Source organism: Bos indicus x Bos taurus, chromosome 10, assembly GCF_003369695.1.
Source record: "Bos indicus x Bos taurus breed Angus x Brahman F1 hybrid chromosome 10, Bos_hybrid_MaternalHap_v2.0, whole genome shotgun sequence".
Lineage (NCBI taxonomy): Eukaryota > Metazoa > Chordata > Mammalia > Artiodactyla > Bovidae > Bos > Bos indicus x Bos taurus.
The window spans coordinates 74,822,608-74,848,432 of record NC_040085.1 but is presented as its reverse complement, the minus strand read 5'-3'; the positions used below and the strand labels follow the sequence as shown (position 1 = coordinate 74,848,432).

At 43.9% G+C, this 25,825-nt stretch overlaps 1 protein-coding gene and 1 long non-coding RNA gene across 3 annotated transcripts in view; one reads left to right on the top strand and one right to left on the bottom strand.

Annotated features, from left to right (window-relative positions):
• Nucleotides 1–1,180: 1,180 nt before the first annotated feature.
• LOC113899031 lies at nt 1,181–4,763 on the top strand. The gene is made up of 2 exons (XR_003512816.1): nt 1,181–3,227; nt 3,594–4,763. It is a non-coding gene; the product is annotated as an uncharacterized LOC113899031 (long non-coding RNA).
• A 5,961-nt stretch (nt 4,764–10,724) lies between these two features.
• EXD2 (exonuclease 3'-5' domain containing 2) overlaps nt 10,725–25,825 on the bottom strand; it is a 56,099-nt gene continuing 40,998 nt past the window's right edge. For both annotated transcript variants that reach the window (XM_027552259.1, XM_027552258.1), the window contains 6 exons: nt 25,576–25,702; nt 19,570–19,901; nt 18,333–18,439; nt 17,943–18,078; nt 16,469–16,825; nt 10,725–14,124 (listed from right to left, as the gene is read on the bottom strand). In XM_027552259.1, the coding sequence (XP_027408060.1) occupies nt 13,908–14,124; nt 16,469–16,825; nt 17,943–18,078; nt 18,333–18,439; nt 19,570–19,901; nt 25,576–25,702 (1,276 nt within the window). In that variant the 3' untranslated portion in view covers nt 10,725–13,907. The remainder of the gene's footprint in view (nt 14,125–16,468; nt 16,826–17,942; nt 18,079–18,332; nt 18,440–19,569; nt 19,902–25,575; nt 25,703–25,825) is intronic.

Sequence of the window (25,825 nt, the reverse complement as noted above, 5' to 3'; positions counted from 1 at the left end):
ATATGGAAGAAGTCATCTGAGAGCTGAGTCTTTTTAAAGGGTAAGCAGGTGGGGAAGATAGTGGTCGATCGTTTGGTGTGTATGGGGGAGGGGGTGGTGATGGTAACCAGGTTAGAGAGATAGATGGGCCAGTTAACAGGCGTCTTGTGTGCTGTTGTAAGTAGTTTGGACTTATTCTGGAAAGCCATGAAGAACTACCCAAGATTTTTAATAGGGAATGACACGATCAGTTATTAGTTTTAGTGACGAGGCTGAAGACCACTGGCAGGGGGGCACAATGACATTGCAATAGTCCGAGCAAGCAATGCTGTGGGCTGGACTAGGGCAGAAACACTGGAGCAGAAGAGAAGGAAGGTAGACTCAAAGGATTTGGTGACCAGTTAGAGGCGGAGGTGAGAGAGACGATTTGAGGATAACACGTCCATTTCTTGGTAGGAGACAAGTGCTTTGGTTTAAGGTAACCACTAACTGAAAGAGAGAGCACAGGAGGAGGAGCAGATTTAGGAGACATGTTCTACTGAACTTGAGTTCTCTGTGATCCACCCGGAAAGGAAGTTTTAAATCCAGGTCTGGTGCTCAGGAGAAGAGTGGAAGAGGTCAGTTAAGCAGAGAAAACCGTAACACAACTGGGGCAGAAACAGCTGGGAGGCTACCTGTACCCAGCACCTAGGAACGGGGGAGATGGCATGTGCACCAGAAATCAGGACCTCTGGATTCCTCGTGTGAAGACAAAGAGACAGAACTAGCTTTTTCCCCTGTCAGATGCCCTGTTTCAAGGCCCTGGACCCAAGTTCTTAGTAATACTCATCTTTTTGTCAAGGACTTCATCATTTGGTACATGTTAGGACAGACCTTTCCACCTAGGTCTGGAACAAAATTTGCCTCATAAACAGGTCAGTGATAAGACCAGAGAGCATCTGAATTGAAAAGAGGCCTTAGTCCTGCATTTCCTTCCATCTAATGGTGCCTGTCGGAGAAGGCAATGGCACCCCACTCCAGTACTCTTGCCTGGAAAATCCCATGGACGGGGGAGCCTGGTGGGCTGCTGTCTATGGGGTCGCACGGAGTCAGACACGACTGAGCACCTTCACTTTCACTTTTCACTTTCATGCATTGGAGAAGGAAATGGCAACCGACTCCAGTCTTCTTGTCTGGAGAATCCCAGGGACAGGGGAGCCTGGTAGGCTGCCATCTATGGGGTCGCACAGAGTCAGACACGACTGAGGCGACTTAGCAGCAGCAGCAGCAATGGTGCCTATAATTGAAACCTCCATTTTCCTTGAGAACTAGGAAGTGGAAATTAAGGGAATGTTCCCAGGATTGGTATACATTTTGAAGCTTTCAGCAGGCTGAAAATACCCGTCGATATATTTTGAAGTGTAATTTCCACTCCCTTACCAGCCAAAATAATTGAACAGGAAGAAAAAGCTGTTAATGCAGGAGGCATATGACATCAGATCCACATTGCCTGCAGATTTACCATTTCAAAGCAATTGAGGGTTTTTACAGCCAATGTTTACAGTCATACATGTCCCCGCTCACTGGAGCCACCCTCTGAAGCCAACAAAGGGCCCATCAATCTGGCTTGGACACTGAAATTGTTCACAGTGTCTGGAGCTGATGTCAAAGCAGAGAGAATTTTTTAAACTTATGATGCTATTTTGTCAGTACATAAATCGTAGGGTGTTTCGGCCTGGTAGGTGGTATAAACCGCTGGGGCTGCCAGTACTCACGGAGCCAGTGGAGGCAGGGCTCCACAATGGCCTGGCCAGGTCCAGCTTCCTTTCTCACTTGGCATCCCTGACCCCAGGTTCCTGCACAGATTGTCCTCTTACTCTAGTCCGAAGTGATTTGTGCCTCTTGCCCAACCAAAAATGCCTGCCTCTGCCTCCAGCCCAGCGACAGTGGATCCAAGAGGTGTAGATTCTTCAGCAGAGGGTCATGCCGCTTCTCACAGTCTCTGCTGGGCTTGGCAGGAGAGACAGACAATAGACTTTATAGGTGTTCATCTTCCGTCTGCTGCCAATGCCTCTGCGTGTGTGTGTGTGTGCGCACATGCTATTTTTCAGGTCTTCAACTTCAGATCTTTCCTGGAATTACTGATTTCTTTCACTATATTTGTGTCCAAAGGAAGTTTCTAAACCCATGTCCAACATTTGCCTTTCTTTCCATTTCATCACTTATCTTTCCGAAGGCCCTTACCTACAGACAGAGCATCTAGTATGTTCTTGGGCACTTGGAATGATTAGGAGGCAACAAGCTGGGGTTTTAGTCCTGGTTGTGCCATAAGCCAGCTTGGTGACCCTGGAAAAGTCACTTATCCGAACTTCTTTCTCATGTTTAAAATGAGGGGTTTGGTACAATAAGACTCAGCAGGTCCTTTCTAGTGCTAGCATCTTATTGTTCTGTTTACTTATTTTAATTTTTTAAAACCATTCTGTGCCCCAGCAAGAATTATTGGCAATGAACTGAGATGCAATTTTCTTCATTATCACTGGGTCCCCTGGCACATATTACATATATACATACGCATCCAAACAATTGCAGATGGTCCATTGCCTGAAGAATCTGAAAATTTCCAGGATATAGAGACCTAAAAAGGAGATATTGGAAGAATGTGCAAGAGATTGTTACATCCAGGGATACCTCTGAGGAGGGGACCTTGAGGTGAACAGGAGTGGGAGATTTCACTGTATATTCATTGTTTTATAGCTTTGGGATGTTTTGCCACATGCACTCATCACCTCTTCAGTGTAAAACTTTTTTAAAGCAAGAGTGTTTTCCTTTCTCTTTCTTCTACCGCGGGCCCCTCTGCAGCTCAGCTCCTAGCTGGGGAGGAGGAGCCCCTGGTGGGGCTGGCGTCAGCCTCTGGAAGCTGCCCCTAAGCCCAAGCCCTCGCTGGCCAACAGCCCAGCTCCCCCGGCGCCTGAAGAGGGTCTGCGGACGCACAGTGCTTCCGGCTGCCCTTGCTAGTGACTCTCCGGCTGTGCTGTCAGAGCTGGTACAGGACCTCCATTCAAGGGCCAGCCCTGATGACTCCAGCAGCCAGACAGAGGCAGAGGGACCTACGAATTCGGCAGAGAGGGAAGTGCATCCAGCCTTCAATCCACCAGATCTGGCTATTCCCTTTCAAAGACAGATCGCCTTTTGTGGTGTGTTTTCTGCTGCTAATACAACATGAAGACAGAAACATGAAAGAAAAAGAACAAAAGGGCCAGAGATGAGTGGTGAGAAAGGGTTTCTAAGGCGCCTCCTTCTCCCCACGCTGCCCGCCTCTGCTGGGCAGAGCTGGGCTGTGGTCCCACGTCCCTGGTTTCTCAGCCGCGCGACCCAGCTCCTCCTCATGGCATCCACCCGGCCTTCCTCTTCACCTCCTCTTCCGACTGTCCCCTTCAGTGGGTGCTGGGCCGTCCACCCCTCCTGTCCATCTCCTCCTCCTCCGGCTTGCCTACTGCACTGCCACTCTGCCCAGCAACAGCTGCCGCGGCTAAGGGCAGCTTAGACGTTTCCCAAGACGAAGGCTGCTGCTACCTGCCCCACCACGTGGGGTTGCTCAAGGTAGGTTCCTCCAAGCCTCCCTTCTTTATTTCCAGGGTCAGTAAAGCCCGGGTGAGGCCAGGAGGATGATTGAGACGCGGAGACAGACAAGGAGCCGCAGATGGAGATGCACTCTTGGGAGAGATGAGAAGATACAGGGCGTGAGGAAAAGCAGCCTCGGGGAAGGAAAAGGCAGAGAGTGAAAACCAACAAAAGTGTAATAAATCCGAAAACCAGAAGGGCCTGAAGAGAAACTATCCAGAGAGAAGGGGTGTGAGGTCAGAAGGGAGAAGCAGGAGGGGTGGGGATGGAGGCCGAGGAATGGCGCAACAGAAATCTCTCAGGAAGGGTCACTCACCTCCCGGAGCTGTCGGGCTTGTTGGCTGCAGCGAGCTGAATCTATTTAAAAACACACCAGGCATTTTGCCTCGTTCTGTTTCCCTGCCCAGAAAGGGCTGGAGCCAGAGGCTCAGGGAACCGTTCCAGCCTTAGGACCCTGCACGGGCCACAGGGCTGAAGACCCGCTTGCCCTTTCTGGGAATCACCCACCTTCGCTTGCGAGTTGCGGGGGCCACTCAACGCGCAGCATCCTGATGGCAGTCCCTAAGGTTACCGGTGTCATCCGCTTCCCACTGGGAAAGACTCGACCATGTCCTTCATTCTGTCTTCAAGCTAGTTGAAAAGCAGATGCTGCTCAAATGGACAGCTGCTCTAAAGGGATGCTCCAAGAGAGCTCCCTGACCCGTGGGAATACACTTAACGATGACTGGAGGGGCCTGGGGTGGATTGGATTACAGCGAGACAAAGTAGAGAATGTGAAAGGACATCAAGGATAAAATGGCCCTGGGGAAACCATATGGGACTTGAATGGGAAAAACCTGTGCATCTTTTGGAACGCTCTGACCTGGAGATGATCCGACTCCTCATCCACCTGGCACAGAGGGGTACAAAATTAGAAGTGGCTAGGAGTAGTGGCCAAGGAAAGCCATCCGTGCAGACTTTGTTTTCTCCCCTGCTGAGAGGGTGGGTCTGAGAGGTTCTTCCTTCCCTGGCTCTGGAGCCCATTATATTGTGTAAAATACTTTTCAAGGCTGAATATAAGTCCTCTGCTCTGCATGAGATTTACATTCTTGAGAAACTTAGTGTACAAATCACACCAAATTTTGCTTGCCACAGGAGTTGGCTTTTCAAAATAAATTTGAGGTCAGCCCTATGTTTAAAAAGGATGGCTTTTGAAGGTGAATAATCATCCTGGTTCATGTTTGTAACTTTGGAATTTTAAATGTCGATTTGGGTGGTCATGGCAGTTACGGGGGAGGGGATGGGGTGAGGGGGGCTGCCTAGAGATCCATCTACAGTTTCCTTTTAAGTTGCAGTGAAACATTACGTTAAAACAAACCCAAAACCTAAGTAGATAAGTGTGTTGCAGGAGCTACTGCTGAAGAAATAAGACATTAAAAAAATTTATTACAGAAACTTTTAAATATATATTAAAAGAAGTAGAAAGCCTAATGTAAAAAAAAACCCAGCCTAGACACTTAACAACTCATGGCCGATCCTATGAGAAACATGGACTTTGGGCCAGATGACAGATCCAGAGGATGAGCTTTGTATAGTGTAAGACAAATAGGTTCGTTCTACTGAGGCTGCAGGATCCAGATTTCTATACAAATGCCCTAGACCAGAGCCTAGAAGACTAGAGCTTAGAGTATGAGGAGAAGGGCAGAGACATTCTTATTTAGCAAAGAAACCTAAGACTTAAAAGCAAACACACACATTCGCATTCCATTTCTGCCCCTCTGAAGGATGCACAATGCACAAGTCATAGTAACAGTGGTTACTGTCAGGAAGGGAAGGACTGGGGAGGAGGTCCTTGTTCATTATATGTTTAAAAACAAATTTTGTCCTACGTGCACGTAATATTTCTTCTTAAAAGCAACTTGTTAAAAACAAACATGAAGCTTCGCTGTACCCAGTTCCCCTGGGAGTGACAAAAAACCTCCAGACTGCCTGGACTCAGACCACCAATGTCATCACATTTTGACCTGGATTTGCTGTGTTACACTAATCTGCTCAGCCACCTGAATGTACAACCTCCCAACCCCAAGCTGTACATCATCAGGATGTATGTTTCATGTAATACACAAACTCCAGCCCTTCATGATTACATGAATTAGTCGCTATGTTTGACCGCAGGGACTAGAGCCCACCAGGCTCCTCTCTGATCATGGGATTTCCTAGGCAGGAATACTGGAGTGGGTTGACATTTCCTTCTCCAGGGGATCTCCTTGGCTTAGGGATCAAATCCATGTCTCCTGCATTGACATGTGGATTTTTTACCACTAAGCCACCAGGGAAGTCCCCTAATGACATAGGTGTGTATATATATATATATATATATATATATATATATATATACACACACACACACACATTTGTCAAAATTCACCGAGCTGTACTTGTAAGATTTGTATGCTTTATTGCATTTTCACTATATTACACTCCAATAAAGTATTATTAACAGCAGCAAACATTTCAGCCCTTGTGTACAAATAAACCAAAGAATCACCATTTGGGGGTTTATTGGGTTGGTGGTTCAGAGAAAACAGTTGTTTTGAGAAAACAACATGATGTGGACTTTCTGCAAAAACTTGCTCCTTGGAAGCTACCGCGACAGCATGTGCTTTTGGTTAAGCATTCCATGGCTGAAACGCAACTCGATGCTAAAATGCCGAGAGGATGAGGCAAAATCTTGGCCAAGGTCAAGCTCTGCTGATGGTTTGAGGGGGGATGGCAGCCAACTCTCTGCACTTGTGTAACATTTAAAAAAGAAAAACTAACCCAAGTCATCTTCTGTTCCGTTTCAGAGCCAACTTTAGTCTTGCTCATTGTATCCAAGAACTCAGAGGAAGCCATATGGGCTACAGCTCGGGCTGACCAAACCTCCAGGGCCAAACATACAGATCTTGATTGGAAAGGAACTGAGCCAACTGACTGGGGCTCCAATTGGCGCTGTGAGATGTAACAAAGTGAAGTGAAAGTCGCTCAGTCATGTCCGACTCTTTGCGACCCCACGGACTGTCCATGGAATTCTCCAGGCCTGAACACTGGAGTGGGTAGCCTATCCCTTCTCCAGGGGATCTTCCCAACCCAGGGATCGAACCCAGGTCTCCCCCATTGCATGTGGATTCTTTACCAGCTGAGCTATCAGGGAAGCCGGAGATAAAACAAAAGATGTCTACATTTTAGGAGAGGGGAGAGATATATACGTTAGCCTCCTTTTTGGCAATCTGTTCGTTGATCCAGAACAACAACAAAATGACCCCAATATGGTAGAAAAAGGGGGACTCATGTCTACATTGAAGTGATTATTGTGAAAAGAGCTTCAAGTTTAGCATACTTGGTACAAAATTTATGCAACACAAAGCCAATACACCATAACCTCTTTGGGACCGAAATGAAGCACAATGATGGACTGGAATATGTATCTTTTGCCAGGTCACAGAGAATAGATACACAGAGGGGAAAATGTCTCTTGGTAGCTTATAAAATACAATCTTTACATTTTGCATGTGTCTGTCTCGCTGGTGGCCAGAAAGGTAAGCAGGACAAAGGCCCAGGTGGGTCAGGGTTATAGAAAGGCAGGCCCTAGAGACTTCTCAAGTGTCCCTGGCAGTTAATTGTCTTAGGACGCATGGATGGAGAACAATGTGTTAACACAGTGGACCCCTCAAATTTTCTTAGGTAGTCCTGACAGCATAAAAAGAGAATATTAACTTACTGATTTAACGTTTTCCTTTCCAAGTGCCCAGTTCTATTCAATTCTCTCTCTATGGCACAGCCTCAACATCTCCGATCTTTAAATGAGAAACCTTGTTTTCTTCCTCCCCAACATCCTCCCATTTACAACACTTGGCAAAGATGCCTCATTTCTATTCCATGCCAATTTCTTATTAAGCCTTACGGCACTGGCAATGTGGGTGAAGATAAAGATTTCTCTTCTTTACTGTCAAATAGTGAACGGAGTAGAAATGTGAGTTCCTTAAGGCCACACTCAGTGCATCTCTGGTGAGAGGAGTACTTTGACCCCAGGTGGAGCTCCGGATGGAGGGAGCAGGCTTGGCCCTAGTCAGCAGGCTGAGAGGACACAGCGTGGCATCCTGGCTTCCTCACCCCGCTTCCCTTCATGCACAGCTGCATTCCCAGGGCTGGGATGGGATGAGAATGTGAAACCAAGCAGAAGGTACACAGCACCCACGGGAGAGCGCCACATCAAACAACAGGGGGATGTATTACAGAATGCCACGCTAGTAGGCCCCTTACGGCACAGCTAATTCAAACTCCTAGTTTTATCGGTACAGAAAGGAATCCAAAAAAGTTAAGTGATTGGTCCAAAGACACATAGCTGATGGCCAGAACCAGACACTATCACCAAGGCCTCTTGATCCTCCAATACACTATACAATTGAGTTTGAAGTAAAGTCAAAGTCACTCAGTCGCGTCTGACTCTGCAACCCCATGGACTACACAGTCCATGGAATTCTCCAGGCCGGAATACTGGAGTGGGTAGCCTTTCCCTTCTCCAGGGGATCTTCCCAACCCAGGGATCGAATCGAGGTCTCCCACATTGCAGGCGGATTCTTTACCAGCTGAGCCACAAGAAGCAAAATATAAAGGTAAGTCCAAAAAAGAATACATTTGAATCCGTTCTAATGAGGTGGATGAAACGGGAGCCTATTATACAGAGTGAAGTAAGCCAGAAAGAAAAACACCAATAAAGTATACTAACGCATATATATGGAATTTAGAAAGATGGTAACGATAACCCTGTACATGAGACAGCAAAAGAGACACTGATGTATAGAACAGTCTTTTGGACTCTGTAGGAGAGGGCGAGGGTGGGAGAATGGCATTGAAACGTATAATATCATATGTGAAACAAATCGCCAGTCCAGGTTCGATGCATAATACAGGATGCTTGGGGCTGGTGCACTGGGATGACCCAGAGGGATGGTATGGGGAGGGAGGTGGGAGGGGGGTTCAGGATGGGGAACACGTATACACCCGTGGCGGATTCATGTTGATGTATGGCAAAACCAATACAATATTATAAAGTAATTAGCCTCCAATTAAAATAAATTTATATTTAAAAAAAAAGGTAAGTCCATGGACTATGCTCCCATCCTCCCCCACCAACCAAATAAATGTACATTCTTTAAAACTGCCCATGTCCCAGTCTCCTATTTCTTTCCACCCCTACCAGCTCACTAAGCTCAAATTTCGGATTCTCATCCAGGACTTAATAGATACCCTGGTGGTCTGAGCAGTCAGAATCCCAACTTTGCCCCAGCATGTTGCAACCTGAGAAGGGAGATCTTTGGGAAGCAGGTGTAGCGTGTAAGTAGCCTCTAACAACTCAGGAATATCTGGACCACACATCACGTTGATAATAACGCTGACTGTAAACTTAGCGGTTCTTGAAGCTTATGCTGGCAGGAAGGCAACAGGCTACCCATCAGGCAAAAGAGAAAAAATCAAGAATTAAAAGCAAATAAGGAAGTTGCAAGGAGGGCAAACGCCTTGAGTTCGGTCTGGAGGATGTGAGATTAACTATCTCCACTCAGTCCGACAGTGACCTTCTAAGGCAAGTACCACTGCCTTAGAAGAGGGAGCACCCAGGAAGTGTGGACTAGGGCTTCCAACACTCCCTCTTCCTGTGCACAGGAAGTCAGCTCCTGCTTATCCCACAGGACTGCCCATTTGGTGACTGGGTGCCAACAACCAAGTTGGACACAGACAAGGCTAGTGAGGAGGAAATAATGGTCTAATGTACTTCCCACTTTCCCAAATAACATGTTGCTAGTTAAGTAAGGGCCGTGGTGCCACAGGCAAAGGCATCTCCCTGGTAGAGTGGGTGGAACAGGTACTTTTGAACAAGTGGAATGATCATTTGGCTGCGTGTCAGTCCAGCTCCATCACCTGATGCAAAACTGCCCCAGGACTGGGGACAGACGGAAGGTTTTTGGCTCCAGCATGAGGGGGCAACTTGGGGAATACCTAAAAAGAGTAATTCGGTTCCAAAAAAAGTATTTTGAGGATTATGTATAATTTTTACATTATCCAATCAAGAGTCCACTATACGAGAACTGGGGCTTCCCTGGTGGCTCAGTGGTGAAGAATCCGCCTGCCGGTGCAGGAGATGTAGGTTCGATCCCTTGGTGGAGAACGTCTCCTGGAGGAGGAAATGGCAAAACACTTCAGTATTCTTTTTTTTTTTTTTCACTCCAGTATTCTTGCCTGGGAAATCCCATGGACAGAGGAGCCTGGACGGCTACAGTCCATGCATGCTCGCTAAGTTGCTTCAGTCGTGTCCAACTCCTTGGAAATCTATGGACCGTGGCCTACCAGATTCCTCTGTCCGTGGGATTCTTCTGGTAAGAATATTGGAGTGGGTTGCCATGCCTTCCTTCAGGGGATCTTCCCAACCAAGGGATCGAACCTACATCTCTTAAGTCTCCTGCACTGGGAGGCAGGCTCTTTACCACTAGCGATACCTAGGGAGCCCCCGTTGTAGTCCATGGGGGGTGGTAAAAACATCAGACATGATTTAGTGACTAAACAAAAACAATACAAGAATAATTCTTACACCCTCTTATAGTTTATCTCATCCAAGAAAAACTGATTCTCAACTGCATTCCTGAGGGATGAGGTACTCTAAAAATGACCAAGTAAAGAACAGAAAAAACGAGACCAGAAAGAAGAATCCTTTTAAAATACGTAATAAATTAGCAAACTAGTAAACTGAGAAACTATGGTACCTCTTAGAGGATGAGACATAATGAATTGAAAAAAATAGATGAATGAATGAAAAACTCAGAGAGGTAAGATAACAAAGAATTTAAATAATAGTCAAATGTTAGGGCCCCAAACATTAGAATAGGAAGCTGAACAAAAGCTCTTTCTGTCTGCTGGGCTCCTGAGAGTCTAAAATGAGGGATTAAAATGGCTTTATTTCAACAGAACACATTTTGCCATCTGATCTCTGTCTGTGACATGGATAAGAATAAGTAACTTATGGCTGCACTCTTAAGAGGGAAACAAATCCCTGAATATCATGCTTTGTTCGCTTTAGGATGGCAAATCAGTAATTGCTTGTTTATCCGTGGGGGGGAAAAAAGGCCATAACCTTTATTTTAAAATAAAATTTTTTATTTTTAATTAATATGTTTTACAATTTTCTTTTAAAACAAACAGTATTTCCAAAAATCACTGCTGCAAGGAGGAATGAGGCAAGGAAGGATGGGAGCAGAAGGGAAGCAGAAAAAAGACTCTGAGGCTGCAATCGTAATGTTCAGGCACATCAGAGGGGCCTTTGCTGTGACACTGTCTGCTCACTGCTGCTCACAGAGAAGGAAACTCAGCGAATGCCCTAGGGCGTGAGGGAAAGGGTCAAAGGCAAACATTCCCATCACAGAAACCCCTAAAAATGGATATCAATTTGTACTCACTCCAGCAACATGCCTCCCCCTCCTTGCAATCCAATTTCTAAGGTTCTAACCTAAATAAGTTAGCAAAGTTATAGTCAAAGATTTACACACAAAAAAGTTCATTGCATACATCATTGATATTAGCAAAGGATCCAAAGCAACCAAAAATTTCAACAGTGTGGGCATGGATAATAAAGTAAGGTAGAGTTACTGGAAATCTACTTTCAAAGATTTAAAGAGACAAGAAATTACTTATGATACCAGGTTAAATGAAGGAAAAATAGGATACTAAGCTATATATATGACTCTCAAGCCTGTTTAAATACTACACACAATATATGCATTTTTAAATACTGAAAGGAAATTCATAAACATACCTGCAGAGATTAGGTTTGTTCTACACGGAGGGATGATGGATTTTCATTCTTTCTTTAGATTCATCTCTAACAAGCATACACATGACTTTTATATCAGAAGAAAAAATTATTTAAAAATATGCCTACCCTAAAATGACTCATTTGAGATAGCTATTGTCAGTCTTAGGGACAGGCTGCTAAAGTCCAAGGCTGATTTAAAAACACGAAAAGATTCAAATCTAAACAGCGTGTGTTCTAAAAAGGACAGAGATTGCGTGTGCCATAGTCCAGATTTTTCCTCTGTCTTGGCTGCTGGCTCTGTGGTATTAAGCTCTGCAGGGAGTTCTACTGGAGAACCCATTCCTTCTACCCTCAGCAACCACAGCTCCTTAAACGACCTCTTAGGACATGATTCTCACCTCTAAGTGTGAGGATACAGGGAAAGAGAAAGGGAGTGCCCTACTCTCTTAAGAGAAAGAGGTTTTTCTTATAAAACTTATCAAAATGACTCAAAACCAGATATACACAATCTGAAACATAAGTCGTGAGTTATGTCCAAGGTTCGGGTATAAAAGCCACTTATTTCTCAAGAATGCTTATAAAGCAAGAGCTACAGGCGCCCCCTTGTGGCAAGCTTGACTACTACGATGACCACCCATCCGTTTGGTCCTCTGCCGCGGGCTCCAGTGAAGTGACAGCCCCGTAACAACCTAGTGTGCTGAACACAGGGCCCCCAAAGCAGCTGGTACTATTTGTTTTCAAGAGTTTTTGATTTAGACCCCAAAAACACCTATTTGAGGACGAGTGGGAAGGGAAGAGGAAAAAAATGCAAGATGTGCATGTGTGGTGGGCTGCTGTCCAGGGGTCAAAGCTAGGGGTGGGGGTGGGAGGCGGGGTGGGGTGGGGTGGGATGGGATAGGGGAGTCTGTGCATACATACCATGGGCTTCCCACGTGGCGCTAGTGGTAAAGAACCTGCATGCCAATGCAAGTTAGACATAAGAGATGTGGGTTAGATTCCTGGGTGGGGAAGATCCCCTGGAGAAAGGAATGGCAACTCACTCTAGCATTCTTGCTTGGAGAATCCCACGGTCAGAGGTACCCGGCAGGCTATACAGTCCATAGGGTCGCACAGAGTCAGACACGACTTAAGTGACTTAGGACACACCATGGGCTGCCACACAGCAGGGACCTATAGGATAAAGATCTCCTTCCCCAAGAGTATTCACTGATTTTACAAAGTTATAAAGCAAAAAGTTTTACATTTACAATTCATGAACTTTGTGCTTAGAAGTTGTTTTACTTATCAATGTTAGAGCAGCCATCACCAACTCAGGCACAGCTCCAAAACAGAGTTCCTGTTGAATTATGGCCATAAAAAATTTTTTTAAAGCTTGTTAAAATCTTGTAAGGTAAGAAAGTTTTCCTTATACTTTAAAAAAAGATCCTAATCACTAATAAGTTGATTTCATGCTCAAAGTGGTGGCCTCACATTTAGAAAGATGAGAAACACCACCGTTTTGAACATCAAAACGGGTTAATTAATCCCAGTGTCCCAGGCAAGATGGGAGATGGAGAAATCCTCTCACTGCAACCTGACCAAATGGCTCTGGGAGAGAATTAAAGAGCTTAAAAGAGGTCAGTATTGCAAATCTGATAGAACACAGAACACTGAAGGGACCAGATACTGATTCTGAGAAAAGATAATCTTCCTCTCAGAAAGGGATTACGCTAAAAACCTTGACGTTCTGGGCAGGATTGCAACAAACAGCCAAAAGCTGAGCAAATCATCCAAGTTCTCTAGGGAGGTGGTGCTCGTGCTTCTCTGTGGCCCACCCAGGCCTCTTTCCAAAAAGAATCCCCTCCAGGGCTAGGGTGAAAACACGTGGCAGGAAGCTGCTGCCTTGGCCCTGAACAAGTAAAGGGGAGCATTTTCAAGGATGTGTAATAAACCGAAGCAGCCCAGCTGGGCCGGATCCCCATCCAGGTGAGCTCCAGCACAGCATCAAGCCAAAGAACTTCTAATCATGAGGCTGAGCTGGGAGTATGAATCCAACCCCCTTCTATCTCTCCAACCTCTAGAAGAACGTTTTATTTTTTTCTCCCTCCTAACCAGATGGGATTGAAATACTTGACAGCTCCTGTTTGAGATAAACCAACATGCTGGACAGGGAAGAAAAAAATATTAAAAACTTGAGAGTCTTGACAAGACACTTCAGGAAGAATCCTTCATGTGTCGCCTGTACAGGCAAAGCATTATAGGGAGAGGGGAAAAATATGAAGGCCAAGGTTCCCGTTTGTCCAGAAAAGGGTGGAATAGAGAATTCTCACTCTGCCCAGCTGAAATTCAGGAGCACCCCTGAAAGCAACAGCCTTGCTCCACCAGAAGCATCCTGGGATGATCACGACGGGTTAGTATTGTGAGTTGTGTCACCAGAATCTGACAATGACATTAAAACAGGAAGAGGTGACTTGGCACCCCCCGGCTCCAGCTTCCCAGGCGTCCTAACCCGGAAGGGAGGCGGCGATCACGACAGCTTGATGGGAAGGTCCTCCCCGTATTTCCGGAGCAGCTTCTGATGGTTGTGGTCCACCGACCACTGCTGGGGCAGGTGCCGGGGCTGCATGGAGTCCAGGAAGTGCTGCCGCCAGCGGCTCTCCAGCTGCATGAGGGAGCGCAGCCCGCCCTGGGTGTGGCGCTGCACCACCTTCAGCCCGTGAGGAATGTAGTTTTCATTGGAAATCCTGCCAAGACACGAAGGACAAGGGTCTGAGGAAAGCAAGCACAGGACAGCATCTCAACAGCTCCAGGTGCTGTGGGCCAAGGGGCTGCCATGGGGTACAGAGAGAGGCTATGGACTCCTGAGGGGCGGCTACTTTGATGCTTTTAAAAACATCTTTCCCATATCTGACTTTCTAAAAATAGTTTGAACATACTAAGCACAATCAATCCCAGAGAAGGCATCTGGGGATTCTGAGCTATACTTATGGGAAGGCCACTGCACAATGCTCAACCCTACTAGCGAGGGCCCACTGCCTAGCGGATGATGGGTGGAGAACAGAGGTCTTTCATTTACTCAAGGGTTTCCTTCCTATCGGCTCACCCTTCTTTTTTTTTTTTTTAATATTTATTTATTTGACTGCACTGAGTCTTAGTTGCAGCACGGAGGATCATCAATCTTATTGCAGTATGTGGAATCTTTAGCTTCGGCCTGTGGGATCTAGGGCTTCCCTGGCAGCTTAGATGGTGAAGGATCCATCTGCAGTGCAGGAGACTCGGGTTCAGATCTAGTTCTATCAGATCCAGGGATAGAACCTGGGCCCCCTGCACTGGGAGCGCAGAGTCTTAGCCACTGGACCACCACGGAAGTCCCTCGCCCTTCTTTTAAGCTACTCATTCTGATCGATACTTAGTCTTTATATGAGCTCTTCCATCAGCCCACGTGTTCCGGGTTTTCATCACAGTGTAATACTTGAATGTAAAATAAAGGCGACATATTTCTTTGGTGCCTTCATTCTCATACAAAGAAATGCCAAACCACATCCACAAGACGTGTTTTGGTCACAACGAAATGCTACCGTGGTTGCTCAGTTGCACAGCTCGTGCTGTTTAATGAGAAGATGAAGCCCTGCTTCCTTTCTCACTAAGATGCCTTGTGAACAGTGCCACCAGCTCCTGTGAATGAAAGGCTTTCTCTGTCTGGGATTCAGTTCTTCTCCCTGCGTCTACAGCCCACTCTCAATCCTCCCCGTCAAGCCTGTTCGTGCCCTCCAGGTATTTGTGGGGCATTTTCTTATTTAGCTCACAAGCATACCATTAACTTGCCTAACTTCCCTCAAACAGCTGTTCTTCTTGGTCCTAGACATCCAAGCCCAGCACCCTCCCATCCAAGGCAGCAAGATGAATTTACTAGATAGGCTGGTCACCAAAAGGGGAAATGTAGCTGTTTTAGGAAATACATTTGGGAACTGGTTAAAGGAGCCTGTCTCCTTAATTTGTAATATAATCTTAACCTTAATTTTGAGGTATCTAAAATAAAGTTTGGAAAATAGTCTTAAGAATAATTTTTAAATCTTGAAAGATCTAAAAAAATACAGGATACAATGTTAGCAGAAACCAATAAGAAATCTAAATCCTACCTCACAGGGTTGTTATAAGAAATAATTAAGGCAATTAATATAAAGTTTATTAACTGGGCTAAATAGATTAGCATATCTATAAAAATTTGTTCAATAAATATTTGTTGCTATAATTAAGTTTATGGGGGTATTTTTAAAAAATAACAAAACACTATAGGCAACCAGCAGGACTATCAGGACTTGTGAACTTATCAATTACTTCAATCCCTGGAAAGAACTGACAAGTTGGGAAGCAAACTATAATAGGCAGCCCAGAGTTTTTATCATCTGGGCCATGTTGCCATTCATTTCTCAGGACTATAAAATGCCTCTCATCTAGGGACACTGAATTAAATGATATGAATTCAATGAATTCGACTAGGTACTCAGGGGGAAAGAGAAAGCAAGCAAGGAAGTAAAAACATAAAAAGTAATTTAAATACTAACAGCAATCCTGGCCAACATGCCATTCAGCAGGCCAATACCCTGGAGGGCAGGTTAGAGACAGGAAACATGAACCGCTGTGTCTCAATTCCCACCGACCTGGATACGGGAAAAGATGCAAAACCACACACACTGTACTTCACAGGCGACTCCAGAGACTGGAGGGGTATTTCTTGACTCTGATTTTCCTCTTATGTGCTGACCAGAAGATTTCCTTCTGCAGAGAATGCATAAGGTTCAACTCCAGTGCCTTTGAACTCTCCTGCTCATTATGAAAATGGCTGGACATATGGATATGATCTTAAAAGGTCAAGGACAGAAGGCAAGTCTCCTCTAGAAAGTTAATCAGCAAACAGATTGCTCTGTCCTAGGTGCTTGGTTATTTTGAGCCACACAGACTTAGTGGGGTGAGCCCGAGGCTGCCGCAGGGTACCTGCTTCTGCCGTACAGGCACTCAAACCGAGCAGCTGGCGTAAAGACTCTAGCCCAGTCCTCACTCCCCTCTGAGCAGGACCGCAGATCATACCTGGTCTCCAGGCTGGCTGCCTCCTGAAGCATCTCCTCCGTGACCCTGTCTGTGCGGTAAAACTCTCGCAGCCCCTGCAGCAGCTCCTCCTTCCGGTGCGCAGGCAGGCTCTCGGCGTTGAGCAGGGCCCTGGCCCCCGAACGCACCTGCCGGCGCTCAGGATCCTCCAGCAGGCGCAAGCCCTCCTCGGAGCCAATGGGGGCCTGGAACTCCCTGGCCAGCTGCTGCTTCAGGTGGATGTCGTAGTAGTTGGAGATGGCGTGGCAGGAGGTGCAGAGCAGCAGCACATCGTGGGAGTTATGGTCCTTCATCTCGATGGGGAAGTGCTTCCGGTACTCGTGCGGGATCACGTTCTTCCTAAGGGAGCCGGCACAAGGCAGCGCGCATTAGCCGACAACACAGACGGAGCACGGAGTCGGCAGGTGCCCCACTGGGATTCTGATCTGGGCCTAAACACGACTGAGGAGCTGGGGCCCCGCAACCCAACAGCCATGACGTAAAGGCCCGACTACCTAGTCCAGTCTCCACCCACCTGCCTACGGCCCTTGGGTCCCCCTCTCCTTGAAGTGAGCGCAGACCACCGGCTCCCCAACTCCTCGGGCAAGCCAGGGGTAGGAAGAGGCTAATAGCCACCTCTGGGAAGGCTGTGCTCCCCAACGGAAAAGTATCTGAGAAATGAAAAGAAATTCTAATGGCCTTTAACATCTGGAAAATAACTCTCTCAAAGCACGCAGCAGGTAACCACTACTCCCGAAATTTTGGAAGCCTGGTGACCTGTAAGAGCCCGTGTCCTTCATCTGAAGAATCCTTTACTCTCAAATTATTTCCCTGGTTATTCATCGAAGTCCATCACTGTCTTCTAAGGAAAACTAAGCTCTCAGGGAAAACTCCTGGCCACCACAACTGTTTGTCTCACTTTGCAAGGAGAGATAGGAGCCAAGTGAGTTACCACTCCTCAGTAGCCAGGGAGAAAGCCCAGGTGTCTGTGTACCCGGGCCCAGTGGTAACGTCACCTTCATTGCCTGGGGACCTTGACGCAGAATAATCTCAGACTATTCCAGAGGGTGCCTTCAGGTCACCTGGATACTGATGTACCCAGGGTCACAAAGCCTGTGAGCCACTCAGGGGAGGATCGCAAGGACACAGAGAGGCAGCTTCTGAAGGAACTGGTCTCCGTTCCTTCATGAGCAAAAGGGCACGACTCTCTTCATGACAAACTGTTTTGACAAGCGTGTTTCATTCTGAAAACCAAAAACTGGCTCTGGTGGGGGGCAGGGGGTCGTGGCAGGCACCACTACAGCAAGGCCAGGCAGAGTGTCGAAGCTCTCGGGGACACTGAGATGCCCCCTGGGGACAAGTCTCTAAGCCAAAGGGGCAGCCTCAACCAAGCCCGCCGAGGGCCCTGCATGTGGCTTGAAGGGCTACTTCCATCAGAGGCAGACAAGAGGGCAGCCCCACCCTGCTGGACACTTACCGAATGTACGAGTCTTTCTTGCCACACACCACACACAGATTCTCTTTAACCATCAAGTAGTAGTCTCCCGGGGATTCTGGTCTGCCCGCAGGTTCAAACTGCAGCTTGACCACAAAAGGTTCTTCGCTCACCAGCTCTTAGAGGAAAGAGGCAGCGTTAGAGCATGACTGCCCGCCCACCTCTCCCCCAGGAAGAAGCACCACCTCAGTGGTTCTCTGCTGTATTCTGGGCAGAGATCACTATTTCTGGGCTTTGAACAGCTCCATCCCACGTGTCTCTAGGGCTCTCTGCCTTCTATGCATCGCAACCCCCTCCCTTATCTCAGCCCCACTCCAGTCAGTACCCACATGCTCCCAATTATAAATCAAACATGACGGCTGAATCTCAAACCTCCGATGCCTTTGTCCAGGTACCACTGAGCTTTTCTTCGATCACAAGTGCAGAGGGGCTGTCCATCTGGAGCGTGGAGAAAGCAGTTATCGTACAGAGGTGATTTTCTGGGGGGAAGGGAGAGAGAAATCTAAAATTTGGAGCAAACTATTGATCAAGGTATCAGCTACCTTCCTATATTCTGAGTGACCCAAGCCATTCATAGGGTCATACGTTACATTTATGGGGGGAAAAAAAAAATGGTGAGAAACCATGTTTATTCCTCCATCTACAATGGGCTAGGAAAGAGAAATTAAAGTGAACTAGTTTATACCATTAGTTTTTATATTTATAGATTGGGAAATTAGTGTTTACATGGTTCTACCATCAAAGCAAGCAGGAACAGAACATGAAGAAACTTCCCTGTAATCCCTTGATTAAACCAAGTCAATTAAAATTCAAGCTAAAATGATGAATGCCTTGTGGATTTATTTCTGGCCCATACGCAATACTCGCCTCACTCTAATCATCTAATTCCTAAAGGCATTTTGCTTAGAGGAACCAAACTTCCACTCCAAAGTATTTATTAGTCATCATTCTGCAATAGGGACATAAGCTGTACAGGAAAATTCTCATTGACTAGAGAATAACATAAGTTTAGGGCCTGGATACCATTCTAAATAACCAAATACCAAATGAGTAAGAAATCAGATGATGCATTTCTCCTGAAAAGTCTGAGGCACTTCATGTTACTTTGCTCTCCTGAAGCAAGCAAGGAATAATAATTATACCCCCTGGTGGCTCAGATGGTAAAGAATCTGCCTGCAATGCAGAGGATCCAGGTTCAATCCCTGGGTCAGGAAGATCCCCTGGAGAAGAGAATGGCAACCCACTTCAGTATTCTTGCCTGGAGAATCCCATGGACAGAGGGGCCTGGAGGGCCACAGTCCATAGTGTTCACAACTGAGTGACCACACTTTCACTTTTCTCATCTATAATAGAATACAGATCTAAGGTTGTATCGAGGTCAGTGACGAAGCTAGGCTAAACACTCCTCATTTCCACTGCTCAAAATAAAACAGTAGAAGGGTAAATAAAAGGGAAAAGTACACAAATAAAGGCTAGCTCCAAATGTCCCTGAAGGAAAGGAAAAATAAAAATCCTTGGAGAGCCTTCTTCCAAGACCCAGGGTAAAGCATCATGCCTTTTGCTGCAGGCCGTGGAACTGAACCTACCAGACACAGAAAAACTCAGTTACCTGGCAGAATAGCCCACTCCCAGGGGCTTTCTTTTATGTTTTCTGGGGTCTCTCCCTTGCTGGTTGCCTGGCATCATTCCATCAGCTTTCGACTTCTTATTTCTTGTCTTCTGCTGAGATTCTGTTGCTTCCCCATTAACCTCTTCTCCTGATCGGCTAAGCCCTTTACTTCGGAATGGGATATCTACCACATCCTGACATTTCTCTAAGATTTTTCTCCAGACAATGTGGTCATCGTTTTCTTCTAGAGTCGAATTCCTAGAGAAAGGGTATCCAAGAAGATGGAGAAAGAGAGCCACTGAAATCTGGGCATCCCTGGCAGCATAAATTACCTGAAGAGAAAAGTCAGAGATCAGTAGAATCCAGAAGGCGAACCAGAGAGAGCAAGTTCAAAGTCAAAGACAAGAGACCGCTTCCAGATTCTAACTCAAGATGCACAGTAACTCAGGCACCATCTACTCCTTAACACCTTTTCATTCCAAAGAAAATTAAAACTAGACAAAAAAAATCAAATGGTATAATGAACCCTCATGTAACATAGATAAAATAATGACTTATTCTACATGCTTGAAATTCCTATCTATACAAATCAGTGAAGTTTCCTTCTATCTGCTATCTGTCTTCTATCTTCTGTTTTCTATCTTCTATCTGCCCAAACCTGCTGGACACATTTTCTTCCAGCTTGGGGTAGGGTACTTATCACAGGTCTGACAGCTAGTACATGAATTTCACTTTGGAAATGGTGATCATCTAGAAAAACTAACACCAAGATTCATTACGAGGCCTGTGTGACTACTGATCAGAAGCAAACTGCTGTACACATCAATACGATGTGTAAAACAAGAAAAACAGCTTCAAACATGGACCTCAGATCAAAAGTCACAAGGGTCCATCTCTGGAATTTATGTATTTAACAATAGTAAGTCATTCTCTCAAGCAACTAGGCACAGGCAAGCTGGTCATAAATAAAAGTAGTCAAAACTATTAATTTTATTAATAGCTCTTCCTAACAAAGCCTCTTGAAAGTGAAAGTGGAGAGTGAAAAAGTTGGCTTAAAACTCAACATTCAGAAAAAGAAGATCACGGCATCTGGTCCCATCACTTCATGGCAAATAGATGGGGAAACAGTGGAAACAGTGTCAGACTTTATTTTTGGGGGCTCCAAAATCACTGCAAATAGTGACTGCAGCCATGAAATGAAAAGACGCTTACTCCTTGGAAGAAAAGTTATGATCAACCTAGATAGCATATTGAAAAGCAGAGACATTACTTTGCCAACAAAGGTCCGTCTAGTCGAGGCTATGGTTTTTCCAGTGGTCATGTATGGATGTGAGAGTTGGACTGTGAAGAAGGCTGAGCACTGAAGAATTGATGCTTTTGAACTGTGGTGTTGGAGAAGACTCTTGAGAGTCCCTTGGACTGCAAGGAGATCCAACCAGTCCATTCTAAAGGAGATCAGCCCTGGGATTTCTTTGGAAGGAATGATGCTAAAGCTGAAACTCCAGTACTTTGGCCACCTCATGCAAAGAGTTGACTCATTGGAAAAGACTCTGATGCTGGGAGGGATTGGGGTCAAGAGGAGAAGGGGACGACAGAGGATGAGATGGCTGGATGGCATCACTGACTCGATGGATGTGAGTTTGAGTGAACTCCAGGAGTTGGTGATGGACAGGGAGGCCTGGCATGCTGCGATTCATGGGCTTGCAAAGAGTCAGGCACGACTGAGCGACTGAACTGAACTGAACTGAACAAAGCATGTAAGGACTTTAATTAAAATTCCTTTAATTCACCTTTAATAATCAAGCCTGGTAGATAACACTATTAGTATGGATCTTTTTTCTGTGTGTACTTTTAGAACAACAACAAAAAAAAACCCAGAATACTAGAAAAAGAAATTTGGATAAAATTTTCCACATAGACTTAACCATCTACATATCTGTCAGCAAGCAGTCTTGGAAAAGAAGGTGTTGGAATGTGAAGAGTGCAGAGTACTTTTTTAACAAATTATTTTCAAATGATAAGGAATCCAATGCACTTTCAATGGTGCATTGAAAATTGAAAATTGAAATTCCAGCACAAATGGTGCTGGAATAGCTGGGTATCTACATGCAAAAGGACAAATTTGGACTCCTACTTCAGACATCACACAAAAATTAACTCAAAATGAATTATGAACCTAGGTGTAAGAGCTAAAACATATGATTCTTCAAAGAAAACATAAGAGTAAGTGTTCATGACTTTAGGTCAGGCAACAATTTCTTAGATATGACAGCAAAGGCATCAGGAATAAAAGAAAAAATGGATAACTGGACCTCATCGAAATGAAAACTTTCATGCTTCAGATGATCCCATCAAGTAAGTGAAAGGAAAATTTGCAGAAAATGGGAGAAAGTATTTATAAATTATATATCTAATAAGAGATTAGCATCCAGAATATATAAAGAATATGTATGCATACACACACATTGATCTGTTAAAACTCAACAATTTAAAAACAAACAACACAATTAAAATGTAAGCAAAGGATCTGAATAGACATTTCTCCAAAGAAGATATAACATTAGCCAATAAGCACATGAAAGATGCTCAGCATCATTGGTCACTAGGGAAATATAAATTGAAACCAAACCAAACACAATATGGAAAATTGGAACCCTCATATATTGCTGGTGGGACTATAAAATGATACCGTTACTTTGGAAAATAGTTTGGCAATTCCTCAAACAGTTAAACATAAAGTTATCATATGACTCAGCAATTCCATTGTAGGTTATTTACCCAAGAGAACTGAAGATGTATGTCCACATAAAAACTTATACACAGATATTCAGAGTGGCATTATTCATAACAGCCTAGAAAAAGGAAAGCAACTCAAAACTCTACCAAATGATGAACAAATAAACAAAATGTGGTCTATCCATACAATGAAGTATTAGTTAGCAATCAAAAAAAATGAAGTACCAGGTCCCATGAGTTACTGCAATCAACTCATATTACTGCTTTGTTTTACTCAGTGTACAGAGTTTGGGTTTTGACAGGTGTACGTTATATAGTGGCTAAATCACAGAGGATCTGGACCTAGTAATATCAGGGGTGGCAGAGGTTGGGGGCAAAGTGTCATCAGGCAAAAGAGGGATTATGGGAAAATCTACATATTAAATAATGAGATAACCAGCACCACCTCTTCCACTCAGCTACCAGAATATAGGCTGTGGGCTTATACTTCTTGGGTAGAAGACTAGAAGATTCATGTCTGGAAAAACTGAGTGGCCTGAGAGAAAAGTCTTACAGTTACTGACATTTGATTATAATTTATAGTTACTGATAATAAAACCCACTAGTCAAAAAAATTTGGTTATATGTGCTGTGCTCTCATTCCATTTCTTTAAATGTCATTATGGTTATAATTTTAAAAAAAAATAAACATTTTGAATGAATAAGAGTCTCTGGAAATTCTGAATTTTCATAACAATATGGATCACAAATCTGGTTTCAAATTTGGTGGCAATTAACCTTTTCTCCCCAGTGTTTTATTTTGAAAGTTTCAAACCTACAGAAAAGAATGGCAACTAACATTCACAGCTGCCAACATGTGCTTTCTCTCTTTATACACATACACCAAATACTTCTCTTCTGGCTGAACACATTTCCATATTAAGTTGCAGCTACTATGATACTTCATCCTTAAATACTTTAGTGCATATCTTCTAAGAACAAGGACATTCTCCTACATAAGCACACCACTGTCACACCCAAGAACTATAACACTGACAAAATACAATAATACACGGTTGCATTCTAATGTCTCCAACTGTCCCAAATATGTCTTTTAGAGATGCTGCATGACTCAGGATTTTTCGTATATTTACAGAATTGTGCAACCTTCATCATATCAATTTTCGAACATTTTCATCAGCCCAATAAAAATTCTTATATCCTTTAGCAGTCATCCCCTACTTGTTCCAGTCCTAAGCAACCACAAATTTGTTTTCTGTCTCTACAGATCTGCCTGCTCTGAACACTTCATATAAATGAACTCATACAACATGTGATCTTATGTAACTGGCTTCTTTCACTTTTTAGCATAATGTTTTCAAGACTCATCCATGTTGTAGCATGTACCCTTTTAACTGTTGAATAATATTCTACTGTATGGATATACTGTATTTTATTATTCATTCATCAATTGGCACTTGATTCAATTGGCCAGTAGATTCAATTGGTGCTTTAATGTCTCCTTCATAAATAAAAATGGATACGCAAGGATCTAAACATTTCAAAAAAAATCTTTAACATGAAAGTCAAAGACCAAATCAAACATTTAAAATTAGAAATTCAGAGGAAAAGGACGCAATTCAGGAAGGAAAAAAAAAAACTTCAGAACCTTCAATACTCTAAGATAATAGAAGATATTATCAAACAAAAATGAAAAGTTATTTTAAAGGTGAATATTCAGAGAAGACCAGAAGCTCTTATAACAATAGGGATAATTAAAAATTTGAGTGACATATTGAAAGATAAACTTGAAATTTCCCAGAAGATAAAACAAAAAATATAGAGATGGAAAATCAAAGAGAAAACATTTTACTAAGACAATAAGAAGATTAATTCAAGGGATCCAATATATATACAATATGAATTCTAGAAACAAAAGAAAGGGAAATTTCCTAAGAAATGTTATGAGAATGATTCCCTGAACTGAAAGACATAAGCTTCCAGATCGAAAGGGTCCACTGAATTCTAAGACTATAGGGGAAAATGTCTCACACTAATGTATATCATCATGAATTTAAAAACTAAGAATAAAGAAGATTTTCCAGAAAGAAAAACAAGTCACATACTCAACATCAACACTGGAAGCTACAAGAAACACTGTCTTCTAAGTTCTGAAGGAAAATGATTTCCACCCTAAAATGCTATCCTCAGCCAAAGCATCAGTTAACAGAGAGGAAACAAGTATCTTTTCAGATGTGCAGGGCGTCATAAATTAACCTCTCATTCTCCTTTTCTCAGGAAGCTATTTTCAATGTACTCCACCAGGACAAGAAAGTAAAAAGACAAGATCTGTAAAACAGAGGACCTGCTATAGCAGAGAGGTGATGAGAATTCCCACTCTGACGGTAAACACAAACAGGATGAGAGTCTGGCAGGCAGGGCTACAGAGCAACCGGTCCTGAAAGCAACAGGAAGACCAAGGACTCCTCGAGGGCTAGCTCCAAGGGAAACTTAAATGACTAAGTTACCTGACTGTGTCTGAACCAGCAGAGGAGAGTCTGGAGTAGACATAGTTAACAGGTATACAGAAAACTAAGCAAATGAAAATATGAATTACTACTCCTGGGAAATCAAAGAGTTGTATAAGAAAAATACTTAACTGCAACTGACTATGTGGAGCAGCTATAAATAATATCAATATAAGTAGATATTAATCTGATAAAAATGACGATTTACCTCTATTGGGAGCATGGGGGAGGGAATAAGTATCTGGGGATACAGGAATTGCAAGAGCACTAAATCACGATTTCCACAGCAAGAAGTGAGAAAATAATATGTAGAAAAGGAAAGAGTAATATATGCATGCAATTTTAAAATATAATGATAATTATCAGAAAAAAATGAAATTGGTTGCCTCTGAAAAGAAGGAAGAGCAATTAAGAATGGGGGAGGAAGGCAGGAGAACTACTTGCTGTTCCTTATAATAAGTCTTATAACACTGTTTTTTTAAAGCATGCATTTTTATTCATGATAAAAATTTTACATTTTTCTGAAATCCCTGGCATATAGTAAATGCTCAAAAAAAAAAAAAAGAAAGAACAGGGAGTCTTACCCTTTTATTCAAGCAGCATGTACATTATTATAGAGCATTTATCTTGAGTATCATCAAGGAGGCTATTTTAAGGCATTTCCACCCAACATATATCATTTTGAGGCTTAGAGTTTTTTAAATAATTATACTTTACAAGCAATGACTCTTCCACTCTTCAACTACTCTGATAAGAGAAGTACCTGGTCCTCAGTAAGATTCTCAGCATCCCAGTTGCTGCAGCGAAGCAGAAGGGACTTGTCAAGAGGAAAGTTCAAAACAGTCTCAGAGAGTGATTTCAGGCTAAGCCCATTAGAGAGCAAATTGTTTCTACAAGAAATAAATAAAATCAAGTGTCAAAAATGGGCAAAGGACAAGAATAGGACAATCAAAAAAAGGCATATAAATGGCCAATAAACAAATGAGATACTCAATCTTACCACATCAAATAAA